Source organism: Rhinolophus sinicus, chromosome 17 (genome assembly GCF_057876585.1).
Source record: "Rhinolophus sinicus isolate RSI-liver-muscle chromosome 17, RSI-T2T, whole genome shotgun sequence".
In the NCBI taxonomy this organism is placed as follows: Eukaryota; Metazoa; Chordata; class Mammalia; order Chiroptera; family Rhinolophidae; genus Rhinolophus; species Rhinolophus sinicus.
In genome coordinates, this window is record NC_142517.1 from 70,463,855 (window position 1) to 70,479,100 (window position 15,246).

At 40.1% G+C, this 15,246-nt stretch overlaps 2 protein-coding genes across 2 annotated transcripts in view; both read right to left on the reverse strand.

Moving 5' to 3' along the window:
* The window catches only part of C17H3orf52 (chromosome 17 C3orf52 homolog), a 34,065-nt gene extending 21,886 nt beyond the window's left edge, over positions 1-12,179 (reverse strand). Inside the window, exons 1-2 of the mRNA XM_019715194.3 lie at positions 7,311-12,179; positions 821-950 (exon numbers count right to left, since the gene is read on the reverse strand). Of these exons, the coding sequence (XP_019570753.3) occupies positions 821-950; positions 7,311-7,448 (268 nt within the window). The 5' untranslated portion in view covers positions 7,449-12,179. The remainder of the gene's footprint in view (positions 1-820; positions 951-7,310) is intronic.
* Positions 12,180-14,311: 2,132 nt separating this feature from the next.
* Positions 14,312-15,246, reverse strand: part of TMPRSS7 (transmembrane serine protease 7) — a 33,677-nt gene continuing 32,742 nt past the window's right edge. Inside the window, exon 18 of the mRNA XM_019715186.3 lies at positions 14,312-14,590. Within this exon, the coding sequence (XP_019570745.3) occupies positions 14,420-14,590 (171 nt within the window). The 3' untranslated portion in view covers positions 14,312-14,419. The remainder of the gene's footprint in view (positions 14,591-15,246) is intronic.

The window sequence follows — 15,246 nt, forward strand, 5'->3', positions numbered from 1 at the left end:
AAAAGAAATGTAAAGATGTTCAGAAATAATTTTTAATAAATTGGCAAAATGATCTCAATGTACATTAAATTTTTAAAGCTAGGCCACAAGACTACAGAAAAATCTGATCTTAAATTGTTTTTAAAATGCAAATGAAAAAAATATACCAGTGTATGACAAAGTATTAATATTAATATGGATGAGTTTTATGGGTAACTTAACATGTATTTTTATATTCATAATAAATAATTTTAAAACGAGATCATGTATGTAAAACATATAGATAGCATCATATAAGTTTTTGTTTTACATACACATGCAATATAAATACGATAAACAGTTATTTCCAAAATAAGTTCAAATACTGACAGCTTACAGGTACATGGTTCTATAAAGTTTTGAAAACTTTCAAATACATTATTCATCATTTTATCATTATAATCATATACCAGGTATATCAGATGAAATATAATTATTTTTACTAAACAAATTATAAGAAAAAAAGTCAACATTTTTTTATCTCAAAAAGTGTTGAAGATAAAATCAAATATAAATTAGTGTTTAAATAAGTTAAAAATGTAAGAAATCTACAAGCTCCAATGGGCAGCATTTAAAGTAAAATGTTCTCTATACTTCAGTCTCCCTACTTCTTCCAGAACTTATTAAAACAAACAAACAAGAATCATGTATTTCTCCCATATAACATATTCCAAACCAGTTTTAAATTCAAATTATAAATAATGAAATAGCAATGAGTACATCTTCCATTTCAGTGTAAGTCATAAGCATTAAACACATCTTCTTAAAGTGCATCAACTTAGTCATGTTGAAATCCTCTTACCTCCAATAAGACATAAGCTTATGATGATCACTATAAAGAGACCTAGGAAAATGGAGGCGATGACCATCCGCAGTTTACATTTTCCGATCACATTCCTATTACAGGAGCTCCAAGGGCTTTTCTGGTTAGCCTGGAAAGCAGAGAAGACTGTTAGGCAGTCACTCTGTTTCAATAAACATTTTGGAATAGTGAGTATGGGCCAGTGATACAGAAATCGGGCAGCAGGATCCTGGCTTCAAGGGGCTACACTCGACAGAGTCAAGTTTACAAAGGGGTGCAATGGAACTTCACAAAAATGTTGGCAAGAAAATGCTCTGGGGGCTCTGAGGTAGGCAGGACAGGCAGGATTTTGAAGAATGGAGAGAGTAAAACACTTGAAACCCAGGAAACGGAGGATCCTCGGTGTTGATTTATAACGGAAATGGGCAAGAGACTCATGTGATTGATTAGTGGGTTTCAGAGGCAAGTAATGAGAGCTGAGATTGGAAAGAGTGAAAGCGCGGAGCATATTCGAGAGGGTTTTGAATGTTGCCAGAGCAGTTTGGACTTAATTTGGTGTGTACTGGAGACCTGTTGAAGTTTCTGGAACACAAAAACTGAATTGAAGATTAAAAGAAAAATGATGTGGAGTTTAGAGTGGACACATCAAGAAAAAGCAAAGAGGCTTCTGCTGCAGCCCAGACTGTAAGCAATAAAGGTCTAGAAAGGAAAATGAAGGAAAGGACAAGAGAGACACCAGGAAATAAGCTGTAATGGGGATAGTGAAGCTCAGTGTGGGCTCAAATAAAATAACTATAGTCAACATCATTGCATTTCATCCTAACAGCCCTCAAGCGACGCATTCGCCCATTTAAAAGATGCGTATCAGAGATGCGTATTAGCCAGGACTAATCCTTGCTGTGTTTCACCGGAAATCTGGCGTGCTCTCCCTTTTGTCCCCAGCCTCCCTGTGTCATGAGCTCCTGGTCAGGAGGTAGCCTGATTGCCTTAGGGCTGCCTCCACTCTCAGCACTACTACCTGCCCCTATAAGGTGCCATGACTCTTCTCCTTCCTCCCTCTGAGGAGTTAGGTAATTCCCACGTGGAGACCACGGGAAACAATGGAATATGATGGGGGGAAAGTGTGTTCCTGTGTCAGGATTCCAATCCCCATTATACCACTTACAGGCAGGGTGACTATCAGCAAGCTACTGAAACTCCCAGCCCCGATGTCCTCAACTGTAAAACACACAAATAATAAATCCAGCTCACAGGGCTGTTGTAAAAACTAGAGATCATGTAAATGAAGCACTTGCTGAACAAATATTAGGACCTCAACGAATGGGTGTAATCATTGCTGAGTGTTCACCTGTCTCACAAAGCAGCAGCAGGCACTTCAGGAGTGCCTTAGTGCTTTCAAAAATGACACCTTGTTTGTTCACTTGCTCTCCCATCACGATTTCAGTGGTGGCCATCAGAAAAGAAAACTGTCCACATTAGGACTACAGCTCAGACTTTTTCAATGAGAGGTTCCTAAGCCTGGCTGCATATCAGAATCACCTGAGAAGGAATGTAAACTACACACACATAGGCCCTACCAGGATCCAGATCATAGGGAGGTGTGGGCAGGTCCCGGCTTGTAATTTTAAACCTCCCAAAGTGAATCAATTGTTTTAACAGTGTTGAGATCTCTTGTCTGAAGCCTCCGCACTCTTCAGAGGCCAGGTCAAGTCTCTCACTTTGTGGAGGCCTCCCCACCACCCTCCATGGAGCTGTCCATACAGCTCATCTGCTGCTGCCTTGTCTGGTTTCGTGTTCAATTATAAACCGATACTGGCCTTATCTTCCTAGGTAAAGTGAAACCACAGAGAGGGAAGGATGATTCTTAAACTTCCGTGTTCCTATATCCAACACTTGTGCCTCATGTAGGTAATAGTCACTTAATACTTGTGCATTGCTGAGTTACAGAGGGCTCCAAAATTTTAAAAGATGTACCTTGAGAAATTCTAGTAGAGGTCCCACTTTGTAGCACCCGAGTGTACTTTCACTGGCTCTTCAGATTGGGGGTAAGGGAGCAGTAGAGGCCCTAGGACTATCCGGACAGAGGAAAACCCTCTTGAAGTTAAGTGGGTCTGGAGTCTGGGGACAAAGCCACATCTCCTCCCCACCTGAAGATGAACAACTGCTCCAAAGCCACCAAAGGCCAGGGCTCACTAAGGCACGTGGGAAAAGAAGTCCCAGTACAAGGAACCTTTAACGTCTCAGGGGACAGAAGCATAGCTTCCCATTTACAGAGCTCCTGAGGCACGTGCCAGTTTAATTCTTATACGAGAGGCAACCAGGACCCTAAAGATTAGTACAAAATGGAATGGCCCCGAGTCTGAAAGGAGTCACGTATCCTTTCACGTCTTCGGCCTCTTGTGCCTTCACTTATGTAGTCCCTTAGAGACGATAAAGCTAGGACCCTGGTGGTTTGAGGAGACCACTACTCTGTGACTTCCTGGGGGCACTCAGCTCAGAATTGCACAGCCCTCATCTGTAGGAAATGCTTCTTCCTGTCCAGTCCAAGACTGCCATCCCACAGCCTGACCCCCTTCGTTGTCCTATCGTCACTCCTAAGGTAAAGACCACTAACCCTTGTATGATTAATCTTCACAGGATTTAAGTCATTATAAAACTGTACGTCATTCACTTCTAACCCAACATTAGGATTCAGTGTTTCTCAGCTGTCTACTCATTAGAACCAACTGAGGAATTAGCACTTTTTAGAAGTGCCCCCAGGAGATTCCACTGTGTCCTGAGGGTGGAGAGTCTCTGAAACAGCAGGTGTGCACCACCTGTGCTAGGTATCTGGGTCTCCCTTCAAAATCGGAACACGGAGACACCTGGCCTCCTTCACTGGCTTCTTCTCTCTCGCCCAAATTTCAGGTCATGAGGAGAGGCCACACACAAATTCTTCTTCAGGGTATCTTCCAGAGAGTTTTGCAAACGGCATTTTACACTCTATGATTGCATTATATGGCTCAAGAATTTGTGTGGCTTTGCTCTGAACATTCCCCAGGTATTCTCATCCCTCTTCAGATAAGAGTCCAAATACACAGCACAAGGCACTTCAACTATGGCAGGACTTCCTACCTCTTGAAAACAAAGAGGCTCAATCAGGAGTAGATATTTCATAGATCTAGAGAAATTTTCTTAGCACATAGGAAAATCTGTACTTTATAATATTCAGTGTGAGATTTAATCCACCTGTTGATCCAATCACAAAAAGCCAGTTGATTCTTGTCCTACATTCTGAACAATGCACAGCGATGGGGCTAATTTATAAAAATTCATATAAAGTCTTGCCTGTCTCAATCCTATCAATATACTCAATTATTATTGTCATAATAAAATTTCCATTCCTTGAAACGTCTCTGGGACTTCTATTTGGAAACTGAGCCCATCAACTGAGCCATAAAAGAAAATCAATCTCCCTCTATTATCCATCATTTCTTTTTCACTTTTGACTGAACCATAGTGCCATGTTTACAGTGCTGGCAAGCAAAGGGAAATTCAATGGCTTATATTCCTTTCCCTCAAGCCTCAAATTCAGTTCAAGAAAGTGAAAGTTCTTTCCAAGATATTTGTATACTCTCTCCAAGAGGCCTATATCCATAATATAGGATGTCTTCTTCCCAATGATCTCCAAACGGTTTCCTACTCCTCACTCATCCCCCTGCAATTCCCTCATCATTCCAGATATGCGATTCAGCTCCTCAATAAACATCTGTACGTTTATGAACTGACAGAAAATAGTGCTACATAATATAGGTAGTCACATGGATATGAGTATAACTATATATTATATTTATATATTTAAATTATATGTTGCTATATATCTAGCTGTATAAAATAAATCGACCTAAATAGCACAGGTTTGAGACCTAAAAAACCCAAGTTCAAATCTCAGAGTCACCACTGAGTGAACTTGAATATTTTAGTAACTCCTCTGAGCCTCAAGTTCTTCACTCAGTTCATCTGTCAAGTTCTTCACTTTATCTGTCAAATCAGAATACATACTGAAACCTTCCTCTTAAGTGAGTTGTGATAATTAAATACATATATGTATGAGAAGTATTTGGCACAGGATAGGTACAAAACATATGGTTAATAAAAATACACAGACTTAAGTTTACATTGAAAAATTGGAAATCTTATAGTTTGAGGAGACCTCCACACAAAATTCTTGAGTCTGAACCCTGTGCTTGTGCTAACCAACACTTTTAAGAACTCTATATTAATTGACTTTTCAATTTAAAATACAGTTCAACTTATTCTATAGAACCAAAGAGAAAGGTTAACACATTAGATGAGGGTGGTGTTTTTTTTTCCCCTTTTTAAATGTTTTTCCCATTCAAGCATTTCTAGAATGCTCTCCAAGTGCTCAGGTAACGCTCATCTTCACGTCATTCAGTCACTCACCACAGACTTCCTATTCAGTGACCTACAAAGCAAATTCACAAGGAAGTCTGGGCTATCTGTATATACCTGACTAAGGAAGGAGGAGGTAAATAGAACATGAGAGCCATCTGTACTAGGTAGGTGCTAAACAATTATAAAATACTGATACTCTACATGTGTTTAGCATGTTCTTCTACTCAGCCGTTTTCAACAAGGCATTCCCAGGCCTGACAGAGAAGCCAGATCAGCCTCATTACCACCAACGGCCAGCTAGGAAAACACACACCTCAGTGCCTTGCCCCAGGACACATCTTTTAGTGGTGAAGCTGTCACCAGAATGTGGATCTCTGGATTCAGTCCCAAGCCACAGAATCTTTGGGGTGTCCTGGTCTACCTAACATGAGGCAAGTATTCCTAATTCTCATTCCTAGACAGTTCCTTGGAGAATTGATACAGCAAGTCCACAATGCGGCCACTTGCGCAGGGATCAGACTTTCTTCTTCCAACTTTCATTCTTCTGTTGTGTTCATCTTTCAGTCAAATATAGGATACCAAATTATTCTCCAGGGTACCTATAGGTTCCTATAAAAGCAGACTTTACACTATTTCCAGGAATCAGTGTCAAAGCAAAAGCAATGCTTTCACTGTTTGAACTTCCTGCTTATCCCTCAAATCAACAATTGAGCAGCAAAGGTCGGAGTGGAAGAGTGGGACCCTATAAAGATCAGGTTGGAAATACATATATATATATATAATCAAAAAAATTATACACATTTTAAGAAAGGAAAAAACTTGTATTAATTGTAGTACTCAATATATACCGCTAACAACAGATGAATACAAGTCACATTTGACTTCTGCAATCATAAGAGGTGCTGAAAGTGGTTACCATCAGCGTCCAGACACTTCTGATTATGGTGAACTACTGCTTGAGCATAGATACTGTGTTTCCCTGAAAATAAGACCTAGCCGGACCATCAGCTCTAATGTGTCTTTTGGAACAAAAATTAATATAAGACCCAGTATTATATTATATTACATTACATTATCTTATATTAGACCTAGTCTTATATTAAAATAAGACCGAGTCTTATACTAATTTTTGCTCCAAAAGATGCATTAGAGCTGATGGTCCAACTAGGTTTTATTTTCAGGAAAACATGGTAACATCTCCTAAAATGTGTATACATATTTTGGCACCCCCGGTATATATGGAGTTCCGTGTACCCAGTAAACCTCAAGTCAGTCTTATAGGTTAATCACAAGGTAGATGGCTGACAATGCAAAGTCTCTGCTGTTTTACAAGCATTTGATGAGAATGAATAATGCTCCTGTCACTGCTAGCTAGGGCTTAATCAGAAAGAGTTCAGCAAACGTCACCAAGGACTTCCTTAGAGACTGAGATAAGACAGAAGCAAACGAAGTGCAGTCTAGTTCTTTGGGACAAGTACTTTGAAATTATTTCCCTTCAGTTGAGCCGGGCAAGTTCTCGCCCTAGCAGCCCTTCTTGTTCTTGCTGCTTTTCCCATTCTCCCCTATCTCTCTTGCTGTGAAATCAAATGGCCAGACTGGGAAAAGATTAAAACTATGTGTCTAGCGGCTGTGCGCCAGGCTGGGTGATGGTGGGTGGTGGGTGAGAGTTAGGAGGAGGGTAGAGGGTGAGTGGAAGTGGCAAGGTAGTCAAGAGGGAAGCAAAGAGATTCTGAAGAAAAAAGAAGATTCCAACTATCTAGTTTTTTCTATTTGAAAAAAAAAAAAAAAACTAACTACATTAAAAGTTACAGGCTTTTTTAAAACGACCTCTTTCTCTGGGGATTCTCTTTCAGAAGCCACACACCTCCTAGGTAGGATACTGCCAAGTTTCATGGGAACTGGGGGGGTCGGAAGGGCCTGGAGTGTGTTTGCGGGCAGGAGGGGCTCAAGCTGCAGGACATTCCGGTTTCCGCTCTATTTAGAACTTTCCAGCGCGGGTGGCGTCGGTGGCGCGGGGAGAGCTGGCTGGAAACCCGGCGGGGAGGCGGGCTCTGCGCGCGCTGGGATGACGCGGTAAGCACCAAGGAAACCTTACCTGGGCTGGACCGGGGTCCTCCGCCGAAAAAGGGATGACCTGGGCGGCTCCATTAAGAGGCGCTTGCTCTTCTGGCTGCCCCTCGAGCACTGCGAGTTCCAGCTCATCTTCGGGCGATGGGGGCCTGGCGCCTTCCATGGACAGCAGAGGAGGACTAAACAGCCCGCCGGGATGCAGCCTCTGGCAAGCACCAGAGGGTGCAAAGTCCTTGGGTGGCTCACTCTCAAGTCCCTGATGGGCGGGGCGAGGTGGGGGTGGGGGGAGACCTCGGCCGGCAAACAGGGCGTCTGGCACCAGCGCGGAGGAAACTCCGCTCGCTCCTGCTGCCTGCTGGCAGCCTTGCCGCCATGGGCTCCCTTGCAGAGCAGAGGAGGGCTGTTTTTCTGGTTTGTTCAGGGCGCTACCTGCACTGCCTTTCCTTGTTCGTGCTGATACAAAGCAAAAGCTGAGCCAAAGGACTGGTTGGGTGGCGGGCTAGGCACAAGTGGCCCGGCAGTGCTGTTCCAGAGAAGAAAGTTGGCATTCCATCCCCAGGAGCTGTCTGTTTCTGGATTTGACCCAGCTTTCGCTGCCTAGCAAAAGTTAATTCATTTACTCAACAAACAACTAGGAAGCAGCTTTGACATCCTAGCCAGGGTAGGAGGTTCTGCGCATGTGGAGATGCCTAGTAATCCACAGGAACGCACTCCTTCCTCTTAACAAGTCCAGGGTCAGGCAAATATATCAATGGTGGAGGGGACAGCAGGCTCTGGAGCCAGGCTGCCCAGGTTAATCCCCTCTGACAGGGTTCCTCACTGTGAGACCTTGGGCTTCATCTTTCTGTGCTAAAATTTCTTTCCTCATCTGGAAAGTTGGCATAGTATTACCCACCTAATGGAGCTGTTGCCAGAGTTAAAAGAGTGAATGTCAATAAAACACTCAGAACAGTGACTGTCACATAGCAAACATTCATCAAGGTGGTTATTATTATCTACCTTTGAAGAGGAGTCACAGACATCACCACACACACGCACACACACACACACACAGACACACACACACACACACACACACACACACACACACCCTGAGGGAAAATTACAAACACCCACACACAATCCATAGCTCAGAACTTCTGGCTTTGTGAGCCTGAAATTGTTTGCTAAACTTGGTGTGTGCTGATCTTCTTGAGCTTCTGTTCAGAGCAGGTTTGCCTCCCTGCTTCTTTCTCAAGCCTGCCGTCAACACACACACACACACACACACACACACACACACATTGAGAGCAGTTTGAGGTGTGGACAAGATGCATATAAATAAGCTCCACTTTAGAAGATGTTGACTTGTGTCCAAAAGTCTGGCACCCTCAATGCCTACTGTTCAGACACTGCCTAGATATTGGGTCTCTAGTTGTCCCGTACCTGCTACCCAATCATCTGGACTTTGGACTCCATCTGCCTGCTGGACGGGGTCCTGCTAGCTGCAGACACTCAGCTGCTGGCCTGCACTGACTTCTGCTTTCTCTACTTTTCCCTGTTTAGAGCCAGATCCTGCAGGAATCAGGCTGCATTTTCAGCTGGGAATTTGGGAGAGGCTTTTTAATGAAGGAGCAAGGGTTAAGGGAACAAAGAAGGGGTGCTGAGGCACCCAAAGACGAACAACAGTAGAAAGCTGTCAGTACACCCAGACCTGCTGGACCACTGAGGAGGGCCCTCCTGATAGGATCTGTAGTCAAAAAAAGTTGCAGCCATTGTTGAGACTGCAGCCTAGCAGGGAGGGAGCAGAGGGGAAATAAATACTCTGACCTCTCTCCCCACCTGCCAGTCTCCTGCCTGTGACTCCCACTAGTGATGGAGACTGGGGGCGCTCAGAGCAAAGAATGAATCTGGGAGTGGGCAAAGAGAGAAGAATCTGAATGTATACCTTTCCCTACAATAGCTGACATCTAGTCTTCCCTCTGAGCCATTTAGTAGTAAGTAGACCCCTCTGGTCTGACCAGATTCCTCTTCCTGGAGGGTCCTTACTTAGCCCATTTTATTTCCACCTCTACTTCTGTGTATATGATGCTTCTGCTGCTTGGAATATTTTTTCCTCCCACTCCAGCCCACTTTCTGCGTGGACAACCCCCATTTATCTTTAAATCCTGACTGAAACATACTTTTCCCACTAAACCCTCCTTGATTCCCTTTCTCTACCAAAGGTTATCTACACTCTTCTCTGCTACCAATACCCGTTGTACTTGTGCTAAATATGTCATATATTCAGTCCAATTTAACAAGTAGTATTGAGTGCTTGCTACACGTCAAGCATTCTTCTGGGTGCTTGAGATATGTCTGAAAACATAACTAAACAAAATCACCGCTACTGTGAGGCTTATCTTTAATGAGGGGAAACTAACTTAATAAATTGTGTTTTTAGAATATAAGAAGGTAATGTGTGCTATGGATAAAAAAGTAAAGCAGAGTATATGGGAGGCGGGAGTGCTGAGTGGTGAAGGTTGGGGGAAGGGGAAGAGTTGCAATTATAAATAAAGTGATCAACTTAGGCCTCATTAAAAAGGTGAAATAAATAAGTCATGGGATGTAATGTACGGCATAGTGACTATAGTTAATAACACTATAATGCATATTTGAAAGATGCTAAGAGAGTCAGTCTTAAAAGTTCTCATTATGAGAAAAACAGTTGTAACTATGTATGGTGACCGATGTTATTGTGGTGATCATTTTATACACATATTAAATCATTATGTTATATACCCAAAACTAATATAATCTTATATGTCAATTAGTCCTTAATGAAAAAAAAAAGGTGAAATTTGAACAAAGAGTTAAAGGTGTAAAGGAGTGAGCTGTGCAGATTTCTGAAAGAGGGAACTCCAGAACTAAGGACCAGGTTGATACTGGAGTCTATTTGACATTTACTGTCTGAGAATCAATAGAGGCCAGAATGGCTAAAGTGGAGTATGAACAGTAATTTTTTTCTTGTCTGTCTCCTTTATTGTTTAAACTCCTTGAAGTACCTATGTATTCCCAGTATTTAGCTCTGCATCCAGCAACGTGCCCTCTGTATGATTAACTTGAATGATATTCTCAGCAGTTTTCTGGGCCCAGGGCTCAAGACCTCTCAAACCTGGACCCTTTTCCTTACCTAGTGCCCGTACAATCTTTCCCACAATCCCCTTGTTGATTGCAAGATCTCAGTCTCAATGGGAGATTCCCTCTGTCATGTCAGATGAATTGTAGCTGTCTTCCTGTCTGGTTTCTCCATGAACAGATATCTAAAATCTCCTTCACTCTCCCAGAGGATCAAAAAGCTAATGTTTTGCTGTCACAAACGCACTCTAAACTGGATCTTTTAATGCCTTCTGAATGTTGTACAGCAAGTTTTATATACTCTCTACTCTAGACTACATTTTCAGAATTCCATAAGCCTAACCCTCGTACACAGTTGAAATCCGTATGGTAGTATAGGTTTTGAAGACAAGCACAGTTAGGGTATTAGACTCTCGCAGTCTGGGTATTCATGGGCAAGTTGTTTAATTTATGAGCTTTATTCCTCTTTGCAAAATGATTCCTACACAGTAGTGTTGGGAGGAGTAAATGAAGTAGTTATAGTAAAGCATTTATTCTTGTGCCTGACAAATAGTAGTCTCAGTAAATATTCCCTTACTTTCCGTGACTATAAGTATTTTTGTAACTAATACCACCCACCCCTGACCTTTACCATCTTGCAAGAATCCTTGATTCAATGTTTTCTTTCAATATTGATTTGTGTTCCTGTCCTGTCATATTTTCTTCATCACTGACACTTGCTGATACCTCCCAATATTGCTGACACTACTTAAATTCCTGCTTGCAACCTGTTCCTTATTTCTGGGAACCGCAGATTTCTTAATCTCCAGACAGCTGACCTAGAATGTAGATGAGTGTCCCAACCTCTACTTGAGGACTTTTTTCATCCTTCCATTCTGATTCCAAACTAAGGATTCAGAACGAGTTAGAAAGCGGTGTTTCTCTCTGGATATAGAACCGGTTTTGGATTAAACAATTCTTGATAAAAATTAAGGATAAATGAATCCAGGAACTAAATTCTATTTAAATTTTCTTTTGCAATTTCTTCAAAATCCATTACTATAGGGGTAGCTTTTTTAGAGAGTTTGTTCTTTCATAAATACTTCTTTAAACATGCTTTTTAAAAAAAAAAAAAATACTGTTTTTATACAAGCAGTTCCTTTTAACATAATTTAAAATTAATATTGACTCCATTGCTTTAGTTTGTTCAGAGTCAAATGCAAATAACATTCAAAAATTAAAACATACTTGTTGCCAAGACTTGTTGACCAGTACAAGATTTTCAGTTTTGCTTTTCTTGTCATAGTATTTGCTCTTCTTTCTTCATCTCCTTTAAGAGCAAATAATTTCCTAAATGTTATGGTATAAACCAAAAAATAAACTAACATTATCAAAATGACATCACCAAAGCACCAAAGTATCTCATAACCTTCAAACAGATCTGTGTTCTTGAAAACACAACAGTCTGTACCCATACGAGTATGTTGTCGGATGGCAAGCAGTCCTACTCTGATTATCAGAAATTGGGTCAGCCACTCAGGCTAATCAAGCAGAAAACAACCAAGAAACAGTTGCTTGGCTTGTGATGTTTCATTTTGCAGTTTTCAAGGCACTTGTAAAGAAGAGCATGCATCCCTACAAATTCTCTCCAATAATCTGGCACATGAAAATACTGCTGCCATTGCACTCTGCCAACTAAATTGGGATTTGCCTTTATTCATGCCTTCGCAAGAATGAAGTGAATATTCAAGTTCTAAAGGCATCTTGGCATGAAATAGCCAATTAAGTTAGGTTGGTGTTTCTCAAAGTTCCCCCCCCCCCCCCCCGCGCTGCCCCGGCCCCCCAACCTCTGAGGAATGTGAACGCTCACATCAGCACCAGCAAGTACTTAGAGTGGTAGCATGAATGTGTGGTTTGAAAACGCCCTCACATGAATCTAATACATTCTGCCAGCCCTCCTCCTTCTCCTCATTGAGATCAGATACTTATGCAAGGTTTTGGTGTATGTTGTTGAATAGCAAATCACCTCCTTAGAAATGGCCATAAGTATGAAGTACAATTCGCCTTATACCCAGGTCACAGCAATACCAGGCAAAGTAAACATAGGTTTTAAGAACTGTCAGTCTAATTGGTCTTCTACACAATGGATTCAGTAGATAAATTCCCCTTTGTGTATAAAGTGGTACACTTGGCTCTCTGAACTGCACTATGTCATAGCCAGTTTCCTGAAACCTTAAGGACCTATTATCTTTCTAATGTTTTATCCAAAATGTTTTATCTTTTATCTGAGGGAAACAGCCTTTCAGCAAATCAAAATATGGTTGGTGAACTGGAAAATATTCACTATCTTAGGGAAATCATATCCACGTTTCAGTCTTTCTATCCGATACAAGAGATGACCCTTGTGGTCTCTCTCCTTTTACTGTTATATTAAGATTTATTGAGGTCTTATAAAAACCATTTTTATTTTTCTGGACCCTACTTTAAAATATCATTATTATTACTCTTTGACTTCGTTTCAAGGAAAATAAATAATATCATTCTTCTCCATTCTGCTGTTTTCACCTATTTGGTGGTAATGTTAAGTCTGGTTTCTGTTAATGAAAAGATTACTTTGAGATCAAGTGTGAAACGCTCTAAATCAAGACAAAATAAATTGATAACTACAATGTGTTGAGCATGTACTATAGATTTATAACTATGGTAGGTATTATAAGTCTCTGAAAATAAAAGAAAGTCTTGGCAACTGGAGTTTTATAAAGGAACCAAAATCCAGATGATAATATTTCTTTAAAAATAATTCATTTTCAAAACAATCATTCAAAAATTCCCGTATTTTTTTTTTTTCCCCTTAAAATTGCATGGCTCTCTGTGTTTATTCTTACTTTTATATTTTTAACAGTGAAAAATAATAGAGAAAAAATATTTCTCTTTTCTTTTAATGCTACTCAACTGCAGCTGTTTTACCACATAGTAACTCAGAGATTAGGTGGGACATCTGACTTCTCATGTGAAATCTCAAGTTTTTAAAATGTTGGTGAATAATTCTCTCTCTCTCTCTTTTTTTCTTATTAGTTTCAGGTGTACAAAACAATGCAATAGTTAGACATTTATACCCCTCACAAAGTGATAAGCCCCACTCCCCCAATCTACTACCTTTCTGACATTGTATATAGCTGTTACAGTTCCACTGACTCTATTCCCTATGCTGTACTCCACATCCTGTGACTATATATATATATATATATATATATATATATATATATATATATACATTTATATATATATAATTATAGTTGACATTCGTTATTATTCAGCTTTAGCTTCAGGTGTACACTGCATTGGTCAGTCACCCGTGTCTTTTAATTACTGACCAGAATTACTGTAATTTCCTTAAATCCCATGCAAGTTGTTTCAATTCAACTACCACAATGCTTTATTACATCATCTTAGTAAAGATTACTGTCAGTTTTGTTGGTTGGTTGATTGATTTCTCTGAACACAATATTACCATGTGTCATGGCTGAAGAAAGTCCAACTATGATATGGTTAGACAAATTGGATTAGAAAGCAACAATATAGATACTTCCTCTGTCGATAAATGAGTTTAGCCCCATTTGCATTTGTGAAGGAGACATTTTTGTGTGTTAAATTTCATTAGAACACTGAAGATCAGGCACATTTATTATGGAATTTCTTATTTCAATAAATCAGATTTGCCTAATTCCTTACCTTATCTGTACATTGAATTGGAGCAAAAAATAAAGTATGACCATCTGAGCATCTCACCCATTTCTTATTTTAGAGGCTTAGTTCATGACATTACTTTAGATTTCTTCCATTCCTGAATCAATGACCCTTTAAGAATGAATACAGCTATATCCTTGAAGCAATTTGTAGGAAATATAATGCATCTCTCAGTTTTTCAATAAATACCAAATGTATGCAATCTGAAGTTTGCTAAACAAAAAATGAAAGTGTTTCATTTTATTTATAATTACTGCATTCTTTTTAAAAGGATCTATCACATAAATCACAATCAAAATCCAACTTGTACTATTACAAAAGAGAAGGGACATATTTTTGAATCCAGGAAACAAAGTTAGATACCCTTGTGTAAACACCAGGAAAGTTTGGTCTCCCACATCCATGTCCCCAGCTAACGATGCCAGTCAAAATCCATTTTCCATCGCTTTTTCTTCGACAAGCTAAAGGTCCACCCGAATCTCCCTGCACAAGAAGATAATGTAAGTATAAAGCACGTCTGCCATTAATTTTGTCATTGATGTGTCTAATGGATTATGTTCAAAACTCCCATTCTGATAGGTTTTTTCTTGGCTAATTATTATGGAATTTGGGGAAGTGTCAAGAAATAATGTGAAACTTCTAATGTCATTTTCAAATTATTCTTCCTAATCAAAATGCTGTGTTTATCACAAGAAACTTGATTCTTTAGACCAAGAATAATATTAGAATATTTCTGCAGGGAAAACAATTCTCACATACCTCCAAACAAATAATAAACCTCAATAGTAATAGTAATAATAATAATAATAATAATAATAATAATAATATTTATTTAATGTGAGCTATGTGCTAAGCACTGTTTTCGGTCATTTAATCTTCACAATAACCTTATGAGGCATGGTGAGACAGGTTAGTTAGCATGTTGTTAGGTAGATAGGAAAGTCCCTGGTGGAATAAACAAAGGCAGCCATATCCTGAAACTCCAGGTTCTGAAATAACTCATTCACTCCAGGACAAAAATGTAACTGCTCCCTGAGGTTAATAAGTTATCTCATAAATCCCTTTAGGCTGGACAAACAGAACAGATCTGATAGACAGAAATGGGTTATTTCGTTAATCCCTCAGGCTGGAAAAACAGA